Genomic DNA, 26,465 nt, shown 5'->3' with positions numbered 1-26,465 from the left:
AACCCAACACAAGTGGTTTTACTGAAATTCCTACGATTTTCTAGTGGGTGTATGGCACATACCTACGTATCACGTAGACTACACCACTTGAGGCAGCTCTTCTAAGCATGACATTATTAGTGCTGCATTGGCTGTGATGAGTATGTGTGTCCTTTACATCTCATTACAAACCTGAAAAAACTAGAGTCATTTAAGTGTGTAACAAATACCTGTTGCTTGAACGGCGCCGGTGCAATTCTCGAAAAGTCGATCTCTTGACGGCCAAAACTTTTCTGGCATTTTGTTTCCAGTACACAGACCCTTCAAATAAGAAATGCAGAGAAAACAGAGTTAGCTAAAGTAAAGAATAATGTAATGCCACTACTTACAACATTAATGCTATGGAATAAGTGGTATGAGTTTGGTGTCTGTGAAAAAGTTATATATTCTAATTACCAGTTGTCCCTTCAGACTCAACAATTTCATTCCCGAGGGTGTCAGTGAGGGTGTAGTCCTCCTCATCTGCCATGGCAACTTTTAATTTTGACAATATGATGGACATAGTTGCCTCTGACTCAGTGAAACGCACCATGACCACACGTGTTGAAACAAGCTTTCCCTCCTTCGCCTCAGACACATGGAGAGCCCTAAAATGCATTAACACGAATAAAAAGAAACCAGCAATATCAGCACAACGTTCAAGTCCATGTAAGACTTTCAATGCACAGCACTTTGTGTTGTGTCTGAAATATAAGAGGAAGAAATGCATTAATGTCCCACAGTTGGGGAATTCAGGCTTTAACATAAAGTTTCTCAGTTTGCTTAAAATCTAATTCTACAAGGATCATCTTCAAAGTTAAGAACTAAGGTAATTTAATTTGTATTAAACACAAACTGTTAACATCTGAACACACCTTTGAAATGACCTTTGTGTGGAAGCTGATCTCGCCACTGTGATCAAGTTTGCCGTGGGTGGCGTGCCACTACGAAAAGAAAATGGGCGAAATGTGCTAGGGGAGGTAGTGTGGTATGGTACTGTTTCCGTAGTCTCCCCTGCTTCGCCATGGACTTCATAGTGCTCATGGTTATGTAGGTCAATGGAGCTAAAACTTCCATTTTCAAGGGGAAAAAATGCAACATTTGCTGCATCTGTAAGGTACAGACTGGATGCGTTGAGCTATGGAGGAAGAATAAAAAATATGGATGTCAGTCCAGACTCATAAATACATATAAAAAAAATAAAAATATATTAATTTGTATCTATCCAAAGCGGTAGTCAAAGGTAATACACAGGGAATTTTTTAAATCTTGATCAATTCACAGTTTAAAATATTCTGCGAATGAGGAGAAACAAAGGTGAATACGAATTTAAAAATCCTGTCTGTAAAAATGTAAAGAATACAGGACCATAAAGTTTTATGTCTAAGTCTCCTGAAGTGTGAATTCTTATCTAAGACTAAGAGAAAAAAAATATTTTTAGAAAACAGTACTACATTTTTAAACACTCTTTACAGACTTCGGATATAGTCGGATTCATTTTGATGTGAAATTCAATACATTTAGAAATTGTAAAGGTATGACACAATGTGCAAATTGATGCAAAGGTGACAGCATGTTATGTTTTTTGTTTTTCTTTTTCTTTTTTAAACACAGGATGATATATAAGCTACTGTTGTGCTCCAGTGATCTCCTTCACCGAGAGAATTCCTAAGTAAACTTCTTAAAACCAAGATTCAATTATTGATCTCCACTCTGAATCCGGTAATATTTTTCAAAACAAAATGAACTTGGTGATCAGCTAACTCAAGTATCCAATACTGTGTCTGCTGTAAGACAACGCTGTGATGCACAGCAGTGATCATCTGAAAGCCCTTCGGTTTGATTGACAGCTTTGATCGTGGGGATGAAATAGCAGAAAATTGTACCAAGCAGAAACTGTGTGCAGGTAACATGTTTTCGTGCTGCTGGGCGATCATAAACAGCAAAGAACTGGTTGTAGGTGAGGCCGGCAGTTCCTTGGCCGCTAGGCAGGGGGCGCTCAAGGGGCACCGCTCGTGATCCCCAAATAGTAGAGTCAAAACAAGTTATTGATGTTTTATTAGCGAGTTTTGCTAAACAAGTAAAGCACTAAAAAGACTCTAAACATACAGCTGGAACAAGACTGATTAGGGAAGGCTTTCCTCCCTAGCAGTGAGCTCCACTGAGACTGAGAGAGTTTTAATATACATGTCGGGTCTGCCGGCCCAAACAGTAAAACTATAACTCGCTGAATATTGAAATAATTTTCAAAAATTAAAAACCGACCTGAAAGATGCGTGAGATTCTCTCAACGCGCATGTCATCAAGTCTCAGCGTGATTCTCTTGTTTCCTCTAAAAACTACAGCCGTCTCCATTTTTACCCCTTATGCTGCTAGTGAAAATGCCGGAGCTGTGGAAGGCTACAGAACTTTTCACAAGTGGCTTCTGATGGCAGTCTTGGCGCAAAACCTTTGGCGGTTTGCTGACGCGCAAACCGGATGCGGGTAAAACGCGCGAAAAACTATCCAGTACAAATTCCAGAAGACTATTTTTTTTTTTTTTTTTTGGAGAGTGGTAGAAAATATCAGCTTGTAGTTGGCACGATGACAGAGTCTAAGTTGTTACCCTACTTCGATATCATTCAAAGCATGATCCAACATGGGCATTCAGATACTGATGCTTCAAATTACCTCAGCTTAGAATGTGGATTGACCAAAGGGGTATCTGTTTCAAACATCAGGCAATTTTGTGGCCAAAATGGAATAACCAGGGATAAGGTGCACGACTTCAAGTTGGAATGCGAAATTGCCAAGGCAATTAATGAGGTAACAAAAAAACATTTTTATGAGTATGGCTGAACATCAATGAAAATGTGTCCAGTGATGATAATAATTTTTTTATTAAACCATTGCAATGCATTTCATGTGCTGTATTGCAGTAATGTACATATTTTCTGATCAGTCCAATTCCTGCCCCGATTAATCCTCTGGGAAGGGTGTACTAGGGTTAACTGACACTTTCATCATAAATGTTGATAGTTTTGCTTTACATTGTGATTACTATTGGTGAGATGCGTTTGTGTGATGCAGAGTTTGACCTTTCCTGTAAAGCTTAGGAGTCCCATGAACCTTACAAGTTTTTTAAGACACTTATTTACTGTCCCCCAAAACATTTCAATTACTGTAACTTATTTTACAAGCAAATTACTTAGTGGATGAATATTCTTTTTCAATTTTAGACAGGACCACAATATGGAAGGAGAATGATGACCGGTTACTTGTCTTCAAAAGGAATTATAGCATCTGAGCTACGAGTTGGTACTATTTTGAAACAAATTAACCAGCCATATCATGCAGCTCGCATTCAGGTAGGTTGTACCACTGCTACTCCAGCAGTCTGAACATAATCATGTGAGACTCTGAAAATTAACCAGCCAGCATTTTTATAACTGATCAGTGGCACCAAGCAAAGAGGGTTTAATCGGTATCCATGTTTGTTTAACTAAAACGCTACACAGTACAAATAATAAACATTAAATTACTGGAGGCCTTATGCTACATAAGCTCCATTTACGCTATTTTTAATCGTGCCGAGACCAGTCCGAGCTCGGTAACTGAGATAACTATCTAGTGTAAATGGAACTCAAACTGAACTGAACCACGCCAGACAAAACCAAACCACGCTAAAGTAGACCGGTTGGTGAGTAGGTCTGGGCACAGTTCTCTGATAACAAAGAGCGCATGAGCAGACTGCGTCATCTCCTTACTCAGCTTACTGTAAGCCCTGTGTAGACTATTGTTTTTCTACTTCCCAAAACCCGTCTCTGTCAAGGAAATTTAACAAATCTTGCCTCCCTCACCTGAGTCTTCGCAAACAACGAAATATAAAAATTATAAATAAACATAACTTCATGAATGTTACGGGCGCCGCCACTTTGATTGAATCTCCTTCAATCCTACAGAGCTGTAGTAGCGTAGATCGTCAGTAGGAGGCGAGGAACCGTGCTACTGTGATGTCTAAATGGTCGTAAGAACCGAGCTCGGCACGGTTAACTTATCTGTGCTCGGACCGTTCTCGGCACAGATCAGTTAAAAAATGGCAGTGTAACAAGGTGTAATAATTGTATTTAAGAAGGACACTGTTGTTCTTAAAATTGTTCTGTCCCCCACCCCACTGTGAAAATGCCATAACTTTGATTGTCTCAAGTTTTTACCAAATTACAGAGATCAAAGAACCTGAATCCAGTACCATATAGTGCCGAGTACATGGGTCACAAACTGCACTTGGATCAAAATGAAAAACTGGTGATGTTCGGCGTGACACCTGTCCTTTCTGTTGACGGGTTCTCCAGCAAAATTGTCAGCCATTACACTATGCCTGTGAAAAACAACCTGACAATATATGAAAAGGTCTACAGGTAACTTTGTGTTCTCTACTTCATAATGCATTTTTAAATCTCGACATTTTTCAACTACAACAATCTCTGAGGGGTATACACAATATAGATAACTGGACTATTATTGTTCTATAAGAGAATAGATAAGTCAGAAAAGTAAGGTTAAACCAATACATTCATATATACACATGTGTGTTAAATATTTGTGTTGCTACCCCTTGTCTTTCAGAGTATGAAATCTATAGTGTGTTGTCTTAATGACTTAAATACATAACACACAAAGACATATACAGTATATAGATCAATTGTATCTTCTACTTAATCAGGTTTATCTTAGACTGAGGGCTAAAGGTAACCCCCACTGTAGCTCATACTTAAGATGTCGATTAAACAGTTGCAGCAAGAGGGTTTGTTGTTGTCACCCTCATAGAAAAATAACTGAAAGTGTATTTTAACAACAATTATGGCACAAACTGACATTGACATACTGTTAAGAAAAAACTAGTGTTTGGACTGTTGTAATGATTTAGGGTTTTGTTTATTTCAGGTTTTTTTTAGGTTTATCTTTAGATTTCAGATAATTCTGCCCATTGTATTAGTAAAGTTATTCTGGTTTCTGTCATGTTAGTTCTTCTAGGTTTATTTTACCACCGGTGAGTCTTGTTTTGTGTTTCCTTTCTGTCTCACTGAGTGTTTTTGATCCATAGCCTGTTTCCAGAGTATATGCATGATCCCTGATAAGTTTGTTTGCTCGATGGTTTTGACTTTGGACATGTTTTTGACTCAGCTTCAAGTTTTTTGCTTGGGATGTGTTTTCACCTTCTAATATACCTGTTTTTGACCTTGGACTGTTTTGGGTTTTTCAAATTTTTAATTTGCCCTTTTCTTCCAGTCTACTTTTCATGCTCTGGTTTTCTGCTGTTTATTCTGAACATTTAATAAATAACCTCCATAACTTTTGTTTGTCTGGTTTGAATTCTGGGTCCACATTTTTGCAGTCCATTGCATCTTTATAATTACAGGGTTACGTCATTTCAGCTGTCCTCTATCCACTGTATAGACTACGGACATATCAGTAATTGTAATAGAAAAATAAAGTAATTAACAGGAGACTTACCACACTTGTGTTGATTTTTTCCAGGAGTGCTGTCCTTCAATATGGAATGTGGGACCAAATCCGAGTAGACCATGGAAAAGAGTTCTACTTGACCCTTTTCATGCAGGAGAAATTAGCAAGCTACAGGACTAACACAGAGAGACAGCCATATCTGCAAACCTCGTCAAAACAGGCGAGTTGCCCTTTTGTCCTTTAAGCAATGTGTAAGCTGATATAGACTACTTTAAAATTTTCAAATCCTTGTCTTTGAACACATGTTTACACCTTTAAACTGGCATAAATGGGGCTTACCATCCTTGGTTGTGATTGGAAACAGCCAGATTGCACTCTGTACATACAAAATGACAATAAAGTTGTCTAAGTCTAAGTCTAAGGACTGAAAACATCATCAAACATACCTCCTACCGCAGCAACCATATGTTTTAACTGCTATAATCAGGGACGTATACAGGTCACACCAAACCAGGAAATACAGACTTTCAGGAAAAAAAGGCTTTCTCGGGAAGGCTATCACTGTGACAAACAGACACAAAAATAGATGAAACAAAAATAAAATGCACATAAGCATATATTAAGTCATTATTCAATAAAAAATGTTGAGATTGACTAGTTCAAAAATTTATATGGAAAATTTACTGTAATATATATACTTATCAATTGCTACAGATATTGATTGCCATGTAATTACTATACCTTGAAAAATAGACGCTTGCTGCTACTAATCTAGATAATTGATCATGTTATTCCTTGTATTCCTTGATCGTAATCGTCATCTTGATCATTATATGTCTATCGTAAAGATGCTTGAATCACTAAAACGCTCACCCTTTAATGTTTTGAATGTTATATGCTAATCTTTAAATGCTTATCATTTTTTACTAGTCTGATTGTAATTCTGAGTCTTGAAAACAACCGATAAGTTTATATAGCACCAAGTTTATATAGACACAAGACATTTTTCTGGTCTGAGCGGGGAAGTAAGTAAATAAAATAGTTCGGCAGCTTTTTGTCTTTTGTATGCTAAATATATGTATGTCGGCCTTTTACTACATATTTGGTCTTCTTGATTAGCTTAAAGTTATGAATTTGTCTCGCAGAAGCATGGCTTCATGCTCAGGCACAACCACTTGTCTAAAGTAGTTTGGGCTCCATACCTTTTTGTAAGAATGCAAAAATAAATATAATATCTCTCTACAAAACTCTCTTGATATTTGTTTTTATTTCTGATTAGGAAATGGTAATAGCTGAAGAAAGTAATTGCAAGAATTAAAGTAAATATGACTTTTGTTTTCTATTTACAGAATCATATTGTTGAAAGGATGTGGCCTGATGTCAATAACAGGGTAAACTACCCCCTGAAAAGTGCTCTTATTGACCTTGTGGACCAGGAGGAACTTGACATGGAAGACAACTTGACAAAATACTGTGTGTCTACACTTACATGTCAGGTTGCAGATATTGGACTCAGCCGGATGGTGCAATCCTGGAATGCACACAGGATCCAAGGTTAGCATAATGGATTGAACACTTCCTTTCAAGCCTCCATGTATAAGTGTGAATTATATACGTAAATATTTAAATTCTTTCTGTCTGATAGGAGGGATTCATATTCCTAATGGTATTTCACAAAAACTTATCACTTGTTGATTTGTCTTTCTATTAAATTATTTTAGGCAAGGGTATTCCAAATCATCTTGCCCTTGGTGGATGCGCAAAGAAACTATCAGCAGATTTTTTTGCCAGAGGCCGGCGAAGCTGCACAAGATTACTACCAGGAAGTGGGGTCATCACTGACACAAGTCTCCCATTTCGGGAGAAATCCTTTCTCCACAATTCAGCAACAAACATCAGCTGAAAATGAATTTTCACAGCAATACCCAGACATTTCTGAACTATTTGACAACGCTGTGAACAACGAACCAATCTGTTTTAAAAACGGAATTAGGGACCTTATTAATATTGTGAGAAGGTATATGTAGGAAGCTCTGTGTGATCTGTTGGAGCTGAAGATTAAGCTCCTCTAAAACATTTATGTTCTACATCTTGCTTGCTTACTTGTTATACAAATGTATTTTTTGTTATCTATTATTATTTATGTTTTTGGAGGTTTGTTGTTTTTGTGTTGTTTTGCCTTGTTGTACAACTTGTGACAGCTTTGCAGTGTTAAAGGTAGTTGTTTGTCACCAGGTTCTGTTCTTATTTTACCTTTATGTCTAGCCTCTTTAAGACCATGCTAAATTTCAAATATGTGACAAAACAATTTTAATTTAAAATATGACATTCAACAGCTTAAGTATTTGTTGTGCACAGGAATGTAATTACTGTGCTCAACTAACTAACTAGTGTGCACAAGAAAGTACTTTTTTTCTCTCCAATGTTCTTTTAGGTGCTCAAAATCTCATTGTAATTTTTTTAAATAAATATGAGGAAAGAAAAGAAGTGGCCTTGTTATATCACACCAAACCTGTATGTATATATATATATATATATATATATATATATATATATATATATATATATATATATATATATATATATATGTAATCAGTACACACCACAAGTTTGAACACACCTGCTCATTTAAAGAGTTTTCTTTATTTTCATGATTATGAGGATTGTAGATTCACACTGGAGGCATCACAACTATGAATTAACACATGTGGAATTATATACTTAAGAATAAAGAAAAAAACATCTGAATATATGTGTTATACTCTAGGTTCTTCAAAGTAGCCACCTTTTGCTCTCATTACTGCTTTGCACACACTCTGCATTCTCTTGATGAGCTTCAAGATGTAGTCACCTGAAATGGTTTTCACTTCACAGGTGTCCCCTGTCAGGTTTAATAAGTGGATTTCTTGCCTTATAAATGGGTTGGGAGTGTGCAAAATAATCGGGGTGTGCAAAACAATCGTCATGACGATGCATCGCGATTCTAATATTCGCAATCCAATGCATCGATTCTTGACGCCAAGAATCGATTATTAATTTAAAAAATGAATAAATAAAATTGCATGAATGGTTGGCGAACATCAGCTAAAAACAAGTGGAATACAACTTCCAGTCCAGTAGATGTCGCTGCGGCTGTGTTGACGCCCGCTGCCTAGTGTCACAAGCATTTCCGGCCGCGGGATACTGCGACGAGTCGTTCATAAACAAAACATGGAGGAGACTGAGAACATTCGCCTGGCTCCATCACATTTCAAATCAGATATATGACATGACGCATGTAATTTGCAAACACTGTTACATCATAATGAAATACTGTGGGAACACAATAAACTTAAAGGCACACATGCAGAGGCGCCATCCAGAAAAACAAGAGCCGCGAGCGCCCCAAGCATTGATTAAACAAACGACGTTCGATCGCAAGCTAGCCCCAACATCTACACGCGCAAACATTTGAATGTTTTCATTTCATTGGTTTAAAGGACCACTGAAGCCATGTAAACGGCACTGATTATCCTTATTTTGTTATTTTAAGTTTTATAAATCCTAAGCACCTTTTGTCAGTGTGTTCACTCCAGTAATAGTAATATTTGTGTCCAGTTCACAGCAATACCTCCAAAAGTCATTTCAATAAATACAGCTATGTATGAATTCAGTTGCTTTCAGTTATGTATCAATTGAAGACACTATCCAGATCATACACAGCCTGTCAGCCACTGGTAATGGCTGTATTTTTTTCTAACAGTGTTCAGTGAAAATATCACAATGCATTACGATGCATCGCAATAATTCAAGTATCGTGATGCATCGTGATAGAATCGCATCGTAGCATGTGAATCGTGATTCGAATCGAATAGTGACTTCTTTGGCAATACCCACCACTAGTTCCAAACCATTTTAAACCAATTTCTAAACTCATTTATATCCAAAGTTATTCTCTCTTAGCTGCTGTCCCATTTGAACCTTAACATATATTCCATTTTCAAGTCTGGTTTTAGACCTATGCATAGCAAAGAATCGGCCAACTGGAGAAAAGTATTCACGCTTTTATTTCCTGCTTTGTTTCATTATTTCATTTCCTTATACTCAGGTACCAGTCAGTCCTCTTTGTCCCGTCTGGAATTGTTCCATAATTCTTACTGGAAACAGAAAGATAACCAATTTCACTTGGCCTCTCTTCAGTGGTTTCCATTGCAATAGCAAATTGAGTTTATAGTTGTTCTGTTTGTTTTCAAGGTACTTAATAGGTTTGCACCCTCATTATCTCTAACATTATGTACAGTATAGTGTTGTCTCTTTAAATACAGATACAGTTTGCAGCGTATTACTTTGTTTATGATGGATGTTGTCTACCCTAGATATCCAACGCAGCTACATTGGATGAACTACATGCATCAATTGACAGACATTCCAGCTTGTTGCAAACTGCCGGTTGCTTTCAGTACCCTGATGGTGTGGATGAGAAAGACAAGATCATAAAGGATTTCATGCAGTGGTACATCATTTACCGCAACCATTTCTTAATACAAAGGTAATGTTTCTGCCTAATGTAACCTAAGTTTAAAATGTTATTTACAATTCAAATGCATTAGAATTGAAATGATTAATGTTAGTACAAAGAAAGAGCTGGTGTTTCTCTAAGGGTTCAGAAAATAACCTCATAGAAAGCATATCATCTGGGTGTATGTCAAAGGGGTGAATATGCAATCTTATTTGATGTAAAATGGGATTGGTAATTAAAAGATTAAAATTGTTGGATTGTCAATTTTGACATTTTACACTGATTGGATTAACAACTTAGACTCGTGTGATTTGTGAGCTGCTTCAATATGCTGTCGTTGGCATCTTAGAGGTAATGATTGATCTAAATGTTTTTTTAGATTCAAAGATGGGCTTTCCACACTAGATGTCAATCATGCTTTGGAGCAGCATGCATCTGTATTTAGGGCGTTCATGTGCTCAAGTGTGGAACAGCTGACATCTACAACATTGGAGGAACTCTTTGAGGTTCAATTCAGTGAAAAAGGCAGCACAAGATGTCAGGAAGAAACCAGAGTAGTAGGATTCTGGAGAGACTATCTTCTGGAGACAGAAGGTTTATTTTTAATTACAACAATTGTTCTCATCTTCATATCCCTTTCAAGGCAGTTCTATTGAAATGATATTTTTTATTTTTTTAGATAAACCAACAGGACTCTTCCACCATGATATCTTGATGTTTGCCACAGGATTAAACACATTGCCTCCCTCTGGAATTCAGCCACGACCCAAACTGATTTTTCAGTCGACTTCTCGCTTCCCAGTCAGCAGAACCTGTGCAAACACAATCGAAATTCCGATTTCCAAGACTTACGACCAGTTTCAAAATGACATGGATTTTGGAATACAAAACGCTCCTGGTTTTGGACTCCAGTAATTATTCATTTGAAAAATGGAATCAGAAAACACTTATGTGAAAGTTGGACTCACATTCCATTACATATCAGCCATGTTCTTGAGTCTGATATAATTTTCCACACAGGACTCCCAAGTCAAGGGATGCAGCACACCACTCTGTCTCTGTAGATCTTCAAAGTGTGCCTGAAGATGGTCATCTCCACATTGACTGTAGGTTGACTCAAAAGCAAACTGGCCCAATTCCTCCTGTGTGACTGGGAACCCACAGTCAATTCCAAACCTGGAAGTAAAATATGCATGTCAGTTCTGGTTTAGCATTTATGTTTTCAGTTTTCCAGCAGACTGTACTTCTAGGCATGTGGGCAGCAAAAGTATTTTGTAGTTCATGAATAAGCAAAAAGTTCCGCAAAAGTTATGTGTACCTGTGGGAAGTGATAGGAGGATCAACAAGCTCTAATGCAGAGATCTTCAACAGGGGGTTGAAAAAATACATTACAGTAATTTGAATCCAACATATCAAAAGCAAAGATAAATTGGTCTATTTTTGAAAAAAAAAAAAAAAGTTAACATTTTGAAGATAGGCTTACTAAACGAAATTTCGTTCTGTATGCACTCTGTGTATACAAAATGACAATAAAGAAAGTCTAAGTCTATCTGAAAGTAACCACTATGGTAGCAATAAAGTTAAGCTTAAAGATTCCCTGTGCCTTCCACATGTAAATTTAACAAATGTATAAATAATATCCATTTATGTATACAATATATGCTAGAGGGGTCCCTACTCAGTCTCTTTTTCAGATAAGGGGTCCCTGGACTAAAAAACATTGAAGGTGACTGCTCTAATAGCATTATTGTACTTTAAATTCTGTTTTGCAAATTTTGGAACAAATCTTTGAAAATAAAGTAACTTTTTGTCAAACAAACAAGATTATTATTATTATTATTATTATTATTATTATTATTATTATTATTATTATTATTATTATTATATAATGACAGATTCATTTTTAGAATCTTTATTTTTAGGGAAAATTATTTGTACTAAAAGCTATTCAATGTGCAACTGAATGTACTTGCTTTTCAGACAGTAACTAGAAGAAAATGTGATTTAAAAAAGGAAGAATCTGTTTTGATTGAAGAAAAAACAACAACAACCTGTGAGGCAGGTTGTACATGACATCTGGTTTACCAGATGGACAGCGAGACTGGTTAACAGGTCTGATGGAATGCGTGTTCCACTTTCCCTGCATTCATCAAGGTCCCTCTGTAGCACACCTAGGAACACGAACCGGATAAGACATGTGTGCTCCCGACTGCCACTGAAGAGATGTCTCTCCCTCAAGTCATTCATGAGGTCAATCCAGAATTGAGACCTGAACACAGACAGAGATGTAGTTTTTTAAGGTGATGCAGATCCATGTTATGGATTTAAAATTTCACATTTCAATGATCATTATAAAACTCTAAACCTGAAGTGCCACAGAAATAGTTGGTAAATGGGGTCTCTTAGTTTTAAGTGGTGAGAAAAAAAGGAAAGTCTAAAGTTATTGTTACGACCCCAAAGGTCTAGGGGTCCAGGGGAGGTAACATAAAAGTGTCTAGAGAAAAGTAGTATAATAAAAAGGTGATTCATTACAAAGAGAATGGGTTTTAACAAACACAAAACAATACAACCCAGTTTAACACAAAATAAAGGTCACATAATCTTAACAGTGCTTAGGGTAAATTAAATTACTACATATTCAACCAAACTAGGAAGCACAACTAATTCAAAATGAGCCCAAAACAATCACAAACACCAAAGGAGGGGGAACAGCTTAACTAAAGCCACTTCCTACTAGCTGTCCCCAAAGAAGGAATGAGTGCTGGAGTCTTTTATACTACTGCAGGTGGGTCTCATCAGCAGTCAGATTGGCATGGTAGTCCTCTGGTCCAATGAGGTTGCAGCTTCTCTGCAGCCTCCTTACAGCCAATCAGGTAGATGTTACATCACAGTGGATTTGCATAACAAGCCTCCTGCACAGCCTCCATAGGCCAGGGGCCGTAACATGATGTATGCGTGAGAAGTGTTTAGGGTAACAACATGCATCACTTAAGATTTACAGAATTTTAAATTTTGTTTTTGTTGAGTCCAGTCACAAGCAATTAGTTTCAGAAGTAATCAGAAATATTTAAATTCAATGACTACATATTATGTTCATTACTAGTGCTGTAAAAACATTCAAAATGTAAAAGGACCACACCTTTGTTTTCGGAAGTATGACCACCAGCTTTCGATCCGTTGCTTTGCGGTTGAGGAGCCATACATATGACTGGCAGCCCCAGCAAAACCAACAATGTGTTTTGATCTTAAGGCACACTGGATTGCCACCATTGTTCCATTTTCTGTACCACAATCTGTGCAAAGCTGCATAGGTATGATACCACATTCTGAGACACCACATTCTGAGACACAATAGTTTTGTGCAATGACCCCAGGATCATTGTATCTTGCTCCACACACCAACCACAGTACTTTGCGGGAGTAGCCATCTATACAGCCACTAATGGCCAAACCATATTGTTTTAATTTCTCATAACCATCAACATGCCAGACATGGTTTGGTCCACGGGAGCTGTAAACTCTTCTCACAAATCTTTGTCTTGCACGAAGTTGAACTCCTGAGGGATCAAGCTCTCTCGTCAATGCCATGACATCATCCCTTCTCACTGTGAGAGAGTACTTCTGGCGCAATGTCTGCCACATGGATCGGTAGCAATAATGCGGGCCTTCACTCTTGAGCTCTTCTTGTATGGCAGCACGGACAGTATTAAGAGGAGAGAAATGTATTTTCCTGGACAATAAAAAACTTTTCAATTTACTCTTTAGAGAGCAAAGGCTCATTTTAACATTATGAATTGTTGCCAGGAAATCCAAAATTGCATCGTAGCTGTAGCCATCATAGAAATACTTTCTAATCAGATCCTCTTCTGTGGGGCTGTCTGACGCTGACCATGACAAACATAAAGGGAGGAAAAGATTAAAAAGTAACATTTTATACAAGGACAGTCTCCATAACATCATCTGGTCTACAGTGAAGATATTCAGATGCAGTCTGCCATCTCCTCGGGACTACAAATCAAAAAACGGGAGTGCAGGAAAATTAGGGCAGATCCCTACCACCCTGGACATCTGTTTTAAGCCCTTTCCTCTGGTAAAAGGTCGAGGTCTACCATCAACCAAAACCTCATGCTATAAGAACTATTTCTTTCCCATGGCAGTGAGACTCATAAACTCTCCTTTGCCCTTAATTGGCACAAAATCTTATTCAGATTTAATATTTAATTCTATGTACCAAGAACTACTACATTATTATGGAAGCTCTTAAAATGTTAAAAGAAATCAAATATAATCATGACCTCTTCATATTTTAAACAAAATATGTATGAGCTATTGTGTGTAGCTACTAATTAGTATTGAAAACAGTGTGGTGTGTTGAACCCTATTGTTTTGCGAACAAAAATACATATAATCAATCTACTTACTGCTGTCTTCAGCTTGGGACAAAAACTGTACATTTTTGCCACATGAGCCACAAAACACTTGAACAGTGCTCTGGTGTTGGCCACAGAAGGGACGAAACATGGAAGTCTGAAATATTGACATTGATATGGTGAATTAAGTTACTCAACTAAATACCAAACAAATATTACATATAGCGATCATGACTAAATAAAGAGAAAGGTTACATCAGAGGAATGTGAAATGTTGTTTAGTGTCTGCTGATCTTATATGTCTGTATATGAATGTTTACCCACTGTTTTGTTTAATTATTTCACCTCTCTCTTTCCTTGTCACCAGCTTCCCCTGAGCTTTATTTCTTCTTGAGCATATCTAATACTCCTTTCTCTTATGCAAAGTTACCTTGCTGATCAATACAGTATTCCATAATTTGTAGATATGATTCAGAGAAGAGGACACGTACGTTAATGCAATCAAAACACTCAGGTGCCCAGTTAAGTAGTTAGTTAAGTTAGCTATGAAAGATCAGGCACACAGTGTTGTCACTGGCAAACTATTGTAGAAGTCAGTCTCAACACAGAAGCAAACTACATAAACCTGTTGCTCTGTTAAAATACTGTAAAAGTGGAGGGCCAAATGTTAAAATGAATACTAACCTTGTTATGTCGTCTCTATCTCCACTTTTGGTCACTCCCGTTTCAAAACAAACCTCCCATGTGCTCTCTCTCTCTCTCTATCCTTCCGTGGGGTCGAAAATCAGCTGTTCCACTTAGTGCTCCCCCTAGAGGCCTAGAGCACTTCCGTTGTGGATTATTTATGCAGCACGTTTTGTATTTGGTTGTGTTGTGTGATTATGCAGCGCGTTTGCTGAATGCCGCACAGGTGTTGTCAAATTGATAAAGTTGGTTTCCTAATTTGCTCGTCTTTTGCCTATTTGCAAAATAGGCAAAAGACCAGCCACTGTATTGTTTCTCCTTTACTGCCAAATCTAAAACCGGGGTAAGACTGGCCTTCAGAGATAAGCAGGACCAGGGGTCCGTTCTTCGTACGTCGCTAACTCAGTTAGCAGGATTTCATTGTTGACGATTTGGCATGATCTTGGATCGTTTGGTTCTTCGAAAGACATCCTGCACTTGTTGTCATAGCAACATGTGCGCCAGCTTAAGCCTGCTCCAGAGCAGGCTTATTTCATGTAAACAAGATTAGATCACGGCTGTATAAGCGGAGGAGATGGGAAAGTCTGCCGTAGCCATGTCCATTTTTACGACTGCAACCTGTTGCGGAAGGTGCAAGAATAATTTTTCGAATAGTTTTTCGAATTAATCACGTATTGCGCAATAGACAGGATCCTTTAGCGCGGCGTGACAGTGTAATTGTATAGAGATTTCTCTTGGTGGCTGTTATAAACAGACACACACATCATTTAACAGTGGCTTTTAAAGAGGAAAAAGTGGTGTTGGAGCCATAAATATAAAATATTTAAGTGATTTGTATGATAGTTTGCTTTTTATTTTTATCATATTCAGTAAGAAGATTTGTTCGGGTCATTTTATTGTGAAGTTTAGTTTTACTTTGAAAGGCTTGCTTCCTGTCGAGCCGTATATTGTATTAGAAAAAACTATGGATGGATTAGACACGGAGCAATACAGTTTTACCGTGTAAACTGTGGATGACTTGGAAAAGGAAAATTTTCATTTTTTTTTATGAATAAAGATTTTTTTTTGTTAAAATTCCCAGTTTGCACGTGTCCTTTACTTCCCGTCTCTAAGGAATCACACTGAAATTTGGATCTCTTGACATAACAAGTGCCTTTTTAAAATAAAGTGTAATAATTAAAGGCTACCATTTTGTAGAATATTCTTGTATTTCACTTTTACTTGTCCCCATGTTCTAGTGGGTCCCGTGGAGGCTCTGATATAAAAGAACAAATAATATCAAATTATTAAAATGCAAAAATTCATGCTGTAGAATGTGATAGAAACATCTACCATGAACAGTATTTACGCATTAATTTGTCTGCTGCTTTTTGCCGGCCCTCTCTCCTGGCTTTAACAGATTTTGAAGTGTTTTAATTAATGACTCAAATTCGGCATAACCTTCCATTAAAAGCTCTTGTTCTGCTTGGGAGAAAAACTGTGGGCGATCTTTGCTGAACAGCCAATAGCAGCGTTGCTGATCATTGTTTCTACTATCGATACATTTCCCCTTTTAAACAAACGCATGAACGCGCAGTTGTCTCAGATAACTCAATCCAGCCATACTAATCGTAAACAACAGGTGTGTTCGAAGAACCCAATTAGCCGGATCATGATTAGCCGGATGAAATCATCTTGGATGTCTCATTTGATCTCGGATGTTTTAAGCAATGTACGAACAACGGACCCCAGGCCAGTATTAATATCTACACTGCATGAAGACACCTGTCCACCCCACACAATCAGTAAGACTCCAAACTTCTAACATGGCTAAGACCGAAGACACCAGAGACTAGATTGTAGTCCTCCATAAGGCTGGAAAAGTAAATGTACAAAATAAATATATAAAGTATAAATATATAAATAATTGTATTTGTTTAATTTATTTCTGCATTTATTTCTATGTGTATTTGTTCCTTTATACATTTTTATGTGGATTTATTTGTATCTATTTATTTTCATATATACTTTTTGTTTTTTCATTTTTTTGTCACTCATAAGAACAAAGCCTACCTACATAGGCTGTTTGATAACCTAGAAAACAAAGAAACCAACAACTAACTGTGGGTCAGAGAGGCCATTGGGAAATGAAAGACGTGTATAGATATGGCAAATCATTAAGTGTTTGAAATGTAACAATGTCTATAACTACAAAAGTTCTATATGAAAAAACATTATTTGTATCAGCCCAGGTAACGGAGATGTTGTGTTAATCCCACTTTTCTTATAAGCCTATGGTATGCTGACATACAGTAAATACATACTAACACACAGAGGTTGTATGTTTAAATTTATTCCTTTCAGGCTCCCATTTAAACAAACTTGTAACACATTGATAGAAAAAAAACTTTAAAAGTTAGGGTAACAAATAACAAATAATAACAATTGACTGATCCAATTTAGCAGAATTAACTTTTCTAACAGGGTTTACACAGCATGTACTGTTCCTATTCAGTACATGCTGAACTCAAACCCACCCCTGATTGCCTCTGTAAGAACATTTTCAAAATCATGGTAGGTGACAAAATGGCGCGTCGGAAATGTAAGTGCAACTGCACAGGGATTCACAGTTGGGTAACACTGCCTGTGTGGTCCGTAGCTCACAGTCGTCGTCAAAGTTAATAATAATTTTGAATGCCTCCTTTTCAGACTCTATCAGTGGTACATGTGCCTGCCCAGTTGCCCACTGTAGGAATGCTCTGACAGACTGTTGTTCCCTTCCCGTTGTACCAGGCTAATCTCCCTGCTCATTTCGAAGATTTTCCTCTTCTGGGTAGTCTTCTAACAAAAATATAAAAGCACAATCAATTTTGCATCTCTCTCTCTCTCTCTCTCTCTCTCTCACACACACACACACACACACACACACACACACACACCTAGTTACTTTCTTCAGGTGGCCTGGAACAAACAGTTGCTCGCAAAGGTCCTCATGGTATTTCAACACCTCATTCAGCCCATAGAGCCTTAGTCCCTCACAGAGCTGGCTTAATATAGGGACAAGTCTCAGCTTTGCATGCAAATTAATGGCTCTATAATGTAGCACCACCTAGAGATAAAGTTTAGTGCAGGGCCTCCCTGTGCGATGCTTGCAGCAAAAATCTCCCCACAAGTCCTTGCAGGTGAAGGATACAAATAAATTTTAAAAAGATCCATGTAAAATGTAAATTTTTGTAATTACTCTCGCAACATAAAAATTTAGCCTTCATAGTACATACTTGAAGTGGTCTTCTTTGTAGTCACAAAGGCTATACTTGGGGTTTTGCCCTTTTCCCCATCTCCATCAAATAAACGCATCTCAATTCCTCTGATCATTTCTGTAAGTGAGACAGCACAGCTTTTATTAAAACCAAGACTGGACATTAAATTTAGTAATTTTTAATTGACAGCTAGAACAGATTCTTTCAAATTCTTTAAAATGCTTGGAATTGAGACAAGTGTCCCAAGGTAACTTCAATAGGCTATATGCAAACCAGTACCCCCAGACGTCCTAAAGGACACCTTAAGCAAAGGCACCCAACATAGGGATACCTGCCCCCCCCCCCACCCCCCGTCCCAATGAGAGCAGAGAAGACCCACAGGATAACCCCCAACTGCCACAGTGCCAAATCCTCCGTGAGCTGCTCCAACAAGCCAATAGCCTCTGACGGCAGCCAGCTACTCCAGAGTGGGGCTGAGGGGGGGCGAGGGTTAGGTTAGGGTTAAATGTCTCGATGGACTTCCCCTAAATCAGTCGTTTTACCGAAAAACTTTGGTGTAGGAAGCCAAAGGCAAGGCACGGGCCGACGCTTGTCACTTCGTAAGCTCAACTCCATTGTCTGCCCAAGTAGGAGTAGGTAGAGAGTGAGAGTGAGTGAGTGAGAGAGAGATAGCACGAGAGAGAGTATATTAACTTTGGAATAATAATAGGTTTAATTTAATTAAATAATGGTATTCCAGTGAGATTTAACTTTGGAAAGATAGTTATATATAGTAACTACTAAAGTTATAGGGATAATTAAATTAGGAAAGGGTTATTTAAAAAAACTGGGTATTGTTGGTTCCAGACGTTTATTCCAGGGAGAAATAGCTTTGGAAAAGTCTTTCTATATTGGTAAACTTTAGTGTTTTAGAATGAATTCCTCTGTTCCAGGGAGAACTAACTTTAGAGAGGAATATTTTGTTAAAATTAGTGTCATTGAATTGATACCTCTGTTCCAGGGAGAATAACTTTGCAGAGGAAATTGGGGACCGTGTGTTTGTGGGTTAAAATTGGGGACCGTGTGTTTGTGGGTTAAAATTAGGCACCGTGTTTTTGTGGGTAGAAATTGGGGACTGTCAGTTTGTGGGTCTGAATTGGGTTAATTTTAGGGCTTGATTTGGGATTAGGTTAAGGTAAAGGCTAGACCTGGAATTAGGTTAAGTTAAGGGCTAGACCTGGAATTAGGTTAAGTTAAGGGCTAGACCTGGAAAACTGTTAAGATTAGGGTCTAAGATAGGATACTTTTTGGTGTTACCAGTGAGTTTAACTTTGGTATATATTGGTCTAGCTGTATCACTTACCTTTTTAGGAAGGTTGCATCACTGGCCATCCTAAGGGATGGTCTGAAGAAGGTTGTATTCTTAATATAAGGTGATACAGTTGCATCACCAAATGTGGTGGGACCCTCTATGCTATTATTCCAGTGAGAATTAACTTTGGAAAGGGTTTTTTGAGAGTGATAGGATACTTATTGGCATTACCAGTGAGTTTAACTTTGGTAATATTGGTCTAGCTGTATCCCAAAAAGGTATAAAGTGACACAGTTGCATCACTTACCATCCTAAGGGGTGGTCTGAAGAAGGTGGTCTTAATACAAGGTGATACAGTGGCATCCCAAATTGTGGTGGAACCCTCTATGCTTTCATTCCAGTGAGAATTAACTTTGGAAAGGGTTTTGTTTTGGTAAATATTGATCAATTGACCTTTATCTAAGTGGCTAAAAACCTCTGTACCAGGGAGAATAACTTTGGAGAGAAGTTTTATTTACCTAAATGTTAGTTTTGCTGGAGAAATGCTATCTTTCCAGGGAGAGGGAACTTTGGAAAAGATTGCCATTTGGTAGATATAAGTGTTGTAGAATAAATCCCTCTAGGGGATGGTTTGTAATTTAATATACAGTGCCCTGTTTAGTTGCATTTTCGGGAGCGATAGGATACCAGTGAGTTTAACTTTGGTATATTTTGGTCCAGCTGGCTCCCTGGAGCCTTTGCTCCAGGGAGAATTAACTTTGGAGAGGCTTACATTATGGTGTATAATAGTATAATAGTGTTATTGAATATATACCTCTGTTCCAGGGAGAAATAACTTGGGAGAGGGTTTAGATTTTGGTTTATAGCAGTGTTATTGAATAAATACCTCTGTTCCAGGGAGAATTAAGTTGGAGGAGGTTTTATTTTGATTTTAAAATCTTTTAACTACCCGTTTTATTTTGATACTCTTGTTGAACTTACCTTTATTATGTTGGGGATTAACTTTTTTTTTTGTTGAAGGTTTTATTTTATAATAAAGAAGAGTTATGGATTGGATCTAAGTCCTGGCTTTTGAATGGTTTTTGCATTCAGACAGCTTCCGAGCCTGCGTAGACTGAAACAGGATAGATTGGGAGACTGTATCCGGTTAACAGAAGTAGTGGATGTTACTGCATCCAGATTACTTCTGAGCCCATATAGGCTAAAACTGGATAGATTTTGGGGTTTAGTTAAGGGTTTCTGTTAAAATTTGGATGGGAATGTAGGTAACTGTGTCCAGAGGACAGAGGTAGTTGGTGTGTTTACACTCAGACAACCCCGAGCCTTTCTAGGCTGAGTCTGGTCAGAGTTAACCAAGTCTTTTGTTAACCGATAGTATTTGTAATTTGGTTTTTATGTGAAGGGTTTAAACTTATTTTGTGGGCGGGAAAATAAAGGATTTTTGTTGAGGGAATTTAATATTGGTAAATCAATTTTAGGTTTGACCGGGTTTATGATTAAGTATATTTGGAAATTCTTTATAGAGGTTTTTTTTGGTATAATCTTAGTTTTTTTTTTAGAAGGACTTGAGAGTTTTTGTTAAAGAATTGTAATGGAATTGTTATATGTTTTAAGAATTGTTTTAGGTTTAATAATTAAGTGTATTTGTTTTGTTAGAGACATTTTTGGTATTAAAGACTAGGGGTTTTTTTGAGAGGAAAATTAAAGAAATCTATTAAGGTATTGTTCTATTAGTAATTTAGGATACATCATCGGTAGTGGACCCCGGGGTCACAGGGTGTTTCGGCCATCATCACTAGATACCCTACCCGAGGAAGGCCCAGCTAGGATTTGATCAGGTCCCAGTGTGTGTCATTTTACCAAATTGGTTTTGTGAGTCTTATGGTTTCTATATAGTATTGGGTTAGGATTTGCTTGGATGTTTATTTGAGATTAGATACCATTTCAGGAGGATCAAAGGTTTCCCAGTAGGGTGATCCAATTAGTATGGTTTGTAGTGATAAGGTTTTAAATTTTTACCTGTTGATTATAGGTTTTTGACTGAAGTTAATTGGGTTTTATCTTTTGAATGGTTTAAATTTGTCCGAGAGGATCAATGTATTCCCAGTAGGGTGATCCGGTAGTTTGGTTTTTAATGCTCAAGCTTTACATTTTTTGATGTAAAGCTTGTTTGATTGAGTTAATGGATTGTATTAGTTTGGTTCCATAGTGGGGGTAGGTTATCTTTTGAGGGGATCAATGTATTCCCAGTAGGGTGATCCAATATTGTAGTTTTTACTCTGTAAAATTTGGGTTTTTAGGTATTAATTATAGATATTTGCAAGATGCATTTAGAGGACCAATTGGTTCCCGGTAGGGTGGTCCAGTGGTATGTTATTAAGTATTAAGGTATTTAGGCATTATTTTTTACAATAAGTTATTTTGTATTGTAAAGTAAGTTAAAGGCTAGAATGGGTGAAGTCGCATTGCATCCTCGGCCTATTCCAAAAGTGGATTAGGGGATGTAGAATTTAGAGGGGTGACAATTTGGGAGGAGTTCAATTGTTTTGAGTGGAAGCCAGTGATTACCCGTGTGTAATGTAGAAGTGGGCTGTGCATGGGTGAGGCTAACCCTCATAGAAAACTGGGCGACGTTTAATGTCCTGATGCCCTGGACTACCACACCCTGCGTGCTGTTCCTAGAGTCGGAACCCAGGGGGGGCCGCATACGTACCGCCTTGCTCAAACAGGTTGGTTGTTGACACCGTAAGGTTGCTCCAACCTGTCCAGGCAAGGTTGAAGAAGGGATTCGTCTGTGGTAAAGCTAACCTGTGAAAGTCTACTCTATGGGAGGCCAGAACCGGCTAGGCCGACCTCATCTCACTCCGCTCCACAGGTAGGGCGACCAGGAGGATTGAGGAACCCCCCCCCCCCCCAGGGTAGGTAGAAACCCACCCTGGGTCATTACGTTTCTCCGTGCTCCAGTATCACCCCCAAGTGTAAACGGAAATGAGACCAGCCAGCCCCAGCGTCCCGTCCTCCGAGAGAGAGTTTTTTGGGGAAAGAGCGACTCCAGTGTCCCATACACCGCACGACCCCAGGAGTGCCATTAAAAAAATAGTCTTTTGTTCCATACACCGCTCAACTAAAAGACTATTTGGACATTAATAAAGGTGGGCGTGAGCTTACCTTAAGAATGTTCTCAGCGCATCGGCGTAGGAAGCGGGGGGGACGGGGGGGACATGTCCCCCCCAATATTGAAGCCAGGTGGATATGTCCCCCCCAAAAAACTGTACCGCAAAATATTGGATTTTGAAATTTTTTTAACTAGCGTGCTTTTATTTTGAAGGCGCAGCATCGCGTTACGTCACTGTACTCCCCCTCCCCTCTCTGAACTGCTGAGTGAGCACTCAGAAGGGAGGGAAACAGCGACACAGAAGTCAGAAACTTGTGAATGAGGTAATGGTCTGTCGGGAATGCTGCTATGACTATTGCTTATTTATAACGTCTTGTTGTCAGTTCACTTTCATATATAGAAACTGAATCTTTTTGGTTTAGTCATCTTAGTCTTGGGATGATCTCTCATCCAATATTTAACTGCTAATTTCCTCTAGACGTTTGCTACGCTAGCCAAAATGTCTTTTTTTTTTTTTTTTTTTATATATATCTCATTTCAGTACAATGCCACCACCAACTAAAAGGCTGAAACAGCAGCAGGACTTACTCAGCTTTTTTAAAAAGAGTAACGTCAGTGTGAGTAACAGTCACACAACACAAGGGCAACACCTGAGTTGCCCTTGTGTTGAAATTAGCCCGGTCTGGGCGTGCGTTTTACGAGGATTTTTTATTTTTTGCGTGGTTTTGCTTAGCCGAAATGGACAGATATTATACCTGCCGCGCTCCTGATCGTTTGTTAAAACCACAGGGAGAGTTAATTTTAATTCTTAGCAGCGGCTAACCAACTAATTAACTTCTGCACCTTTATTTCCTCAAATAAACTGCTGGCTCCTCTTTTTAGACTATAAATAGATTAACACAACATTGACAACTCTGTAGTTTTCTCTGTTCTGTACTGCAAACTGGAATTAACGGCGCCATTTCTACCAAAGGTCTGGACAGACTGGCGACCTGTCTAGGGTGTACCCCGCACCAGCACCTCCCGACCCCACTAAGGGACAAGGGTGTACAGAAAATGGAAGGATAGATGGATTTCTACCAAAGGTTTAGAATGCGTTTTTGAACCAGATGCTTCAAAGCGCCCTGTCCATAGTTCTTCAACACACTGTCAGCTCCCTGTCAGAAAGACTTTAGTTCAGAGTCCATGAGATAATACTCTGAAAGGATTTAATCGATTGATTTTATTTGCCTCTGCGATTAACTCTGCGCGTAAAGTCTGTAATGTGACAAATAAAATGTTTTGTTTGATTTAAAATTGGCCATATTAGGCTCAAGAGCTGTACCTCATTTCTGAAACCATCTCATATGTTTAGGAGCAACAATGCAGGGACAGCACAAAGGAGACAGGAAAAGGAGAGGATAGTGCAACCGGGCTAGAGGCAGGAAGTCAGAGTGAGGGAGAGACAGGAGTGGAGCAACAGGTAAGACAGAGTAACTCATACCAGTAGATACTTCATGAGAGTCCACAAAAAAAGTTGAAAATTTTAATCTTTTGCTTGTAGTAAGTGTAGTTCAGGGGCATTGAGTGACATTGTAACTTTTCCTTCTAGGGAGTTCAGACTAGGGACACACAGCTGAGAGACTCTGAAGTCAGTGGACAGAGAACAGAGCCAAATCAGCCACATCCAAAATTCATAGACCCTCAAGCTCTAGCCAACAGAACTTTACATTTCCAAGGAAAGTGGTACAAGGAATTTCCCTGGCTACATTATGATGCAGTGAAAAAGGGCATTTTGTGTTTTTATTGCATGGCAATTTACCAGGACAAACTCACACCATTTGGTGCAAAATCCGAACCCGCCTTTATCACTTCTGGATTTAAAAATTGGAAAAAAGCATTCGAAAAATTTAAAGCACATGAAAATAGTCACACACATCATCATGCTGTTTCTGTGACTGCACAAGAAAGTCATCCTATAAATGCCCAATTATCCAGTGCTTTGGCAACTCAGCAAGGTGACAATAGGCACTGTCTGGAGAAAATTGTGAGCTCCATAAAATATTTGGCACGGCAGGGACAAGCTTTGAGAGGGCATGACGATGATGACAGCAATTTGTATCAACTGTTGAAAAATCTGGCAGAAGATGATGCCCTTTTGGCTAAGTGGTTGCTGAGGTCTCAGAAAGAATACCTAAGTCCACAGATACAGAATGAAATCTTGTGTTCTATGAGCAATAGTATTGTCAGTGAAATAGCAGATACAATCAGAAACCTACCAATTTTTGAGTTTGCAATTATTATGGATGGAACACAGGACATTTCTGGGAAAGAACAAGAAAGCATTTGTCTGCGATACATTGACAGTGACATGAAGCCCCATGAAGAGTTTATTGGCTTGTACTCAGTTTCTGAAACAACAGGAAAAAGCCTTGCTGCTGTTGTTAAAGATGTGCTGCTCAGATTAAACTTACCAATGCATGGTTTACGAGGTCAAACTTATGATGGAGCAGCCAATATGTCTGGGAAGCATGCAGGTGCACAGGCACTGATAAAGCAAGAGCAGCCACTAGCACTTTTTGTTCATTGTGGAGCACACTGCACTAATTTAATTGCACAGAAAGCTTGCTTAGCCTCAGTTCTGATCAGAGACGCATTGGATTGGGTGAACCAGCTTGGAGTTCTTTTCTCTCAGTCAGGGAAGTTTAAGGCAATCCATGCAGCAACAGCACATACAGAGAATCCATCGTGCACTGCAATAAAACCCCTCTGCCCCACAAGATGGGCAGTACGGAGCAAAGCAATCAGAGATGTTTTGTCACAGTATGGGTCAGTGCTGGCTAGCTTGCAGGAGATGGCTTCTGGTGCCTCAAACACAGCATCCACTGCTAATGGACTGCTGGGGCAGTTTAGGAAAGGTAAAACAGTTTTGGGTCTCATCCTTGCCTCACCTGTGATTGATAAGCTTGAATGCCTGAGCATCTCTTTCCAGAAGAGAACTCAAACCATTGCTGGAATGAGGACTGCTGTGAAAGTTGTTCAGACTTCACTTAAGGCTAAAAGAAATCAAGAAAGTTTCAACACTCTTTTTGAAAAGGCGATGGCTGAGGTTCAGTCTTTGGGTGTTAAACCCATCACAGTTACACAGAGAAGGCCACCCCCAAAACGCTTCACTGAAGGAGCTAAGACACATCAACCTGAATGTGCCAAGGACCACTACAGAGGTGAATTCTTTAAAGTATTGGATGTTGTAGATGCACAGCTCACTGGGCTATTTAACCAGGATGACTTGCTGACTTTGCAAAAGTTGGAAGAGACACTTCTCAGTGGAACGATTGATGCTGCAGTCATTGGGAAATACCCAGAGTTGAATAGAGAGTTACTTTCAGTGCAACTTTCTATGTTTAGACTGAACTACTCATTTAGCAACAGCGCAGAAGCTGCAGGGATCATTGGTGGACTGCCTGGAGAGGTCCGTAGACTTTTTGGGCAAGTGGAAACTCTGGTCAGGTTGCTTTTGGTAGTCCCCGTTTCATCCTCTGAGGCAGAGAGAAGTTTCAGTGCGCTTCGTAGACTCAAAACGTGGCTCCGGTCTACAATGACTCAAAACAGGCTTAATCATGTTGCTGTCTGTCATGTACATAAAGAAACTTGATTTACTGGACAAGAAGTCAATTTGCAAGCAATTTGTGGCTGCAAATGAAAGGCGGAAAAAACATTTTGGCTCTTTTGCCTAAGCCAGTGTTTGCCATCCTTTTATGTGTCCGGCACATTTTTGGCGAATTATAAATGCATGGCTGTAAAGTGCAATTGTTCAGAAGCACAG

General features: G+C 38.6%; 1 protein-coding gene and 1 long non-coding RNA gene across 4 annotated transcripts; one reads left to right on the top strand and one right to left on the bottom strand.

The window, feature by feature from the left end:
• Positions 1-10,532: 10,532 nt before the first annotated feature.
• On the bottom strand, positions 10,533-12,381 carry LOC118558829. Of its 2 annotated transcripts, XR_004928500.1 has the most exons (4): positions 12,327-12,381; positions 12,013-12,230; positions 10,930-11,137; positions 10,533-10,773 (listed from the first exon to the last, which is right to left on the bottom strand). It is a non-coding gene; the product is annotated as an uncharacterized LOC118558829 (long non-coding RNA). The 2 variants fall into 2 exon arrangements; XR_004928499.1 differs by having other exon boundaries at positions 12,013-12,351.
• A 10,361-nt stretch (positions 12,382-22,742) lies between these two features.
• LOC118558826 (zinc finger MYM-type protein 1-like) lies at positions 22,743-26,295 on the top strand. 2 transcript variants are annotated; one of them, XM_036129396.1, is made up of 5 exons: positions 22,758-22,791; positions 22,874-22,983; positions 23,202-23,277; positions 24,015-24,122; positions 24,252-26,295. In XM_036129396.1, the coding sequence occupies exons 2-5, from the start codon at positions 22,979-22,981 to the stop codon at positions 26,292-26,294; spliced, it is 2,232 nt and encodes a 743-aa protein (XP_035985289.1). In that variant the 5' UTR covers positions 22,758-22,791; positions 22,874-22,978; the 3' UTR covers position 26,295. The 2 variants fall into 2 exon arrangements, with proteins under 2 accessions (XP_035985290.1, XP_035985289.1); XM_036129397.1 differs by lacking the exon at positions 23,202-23,277 and having other exon boundaries at positions 22,743-22,983; positions 24,015-26,295.
• Positions 26,296-26,465: the final 170 nt, after the last annotated feature.

Source organism: Fundulus heteroclitus, unplaced genomic scaffold (assembly GCF_011125445.2).
Source record: "Fundulus heteroclitus isolate FHET01 unplaced genomic scaffold, MU-UCD_Fhet_4.1 scaffold_162, whole genome shotgun sequence".
Classification (NCBI taxonomy): domain Eukaryota; kingdom Metazoa; phylum Chordata; class Actinopteri; order Cyprinodontiformes; family Fundulidae; genus Fundulus; species Fundulus heteroclitus.
Note: the sequence above shows the minus strand (reverse complement) of the source record. Positions and strands in the feature narration are given on the sequence as shown.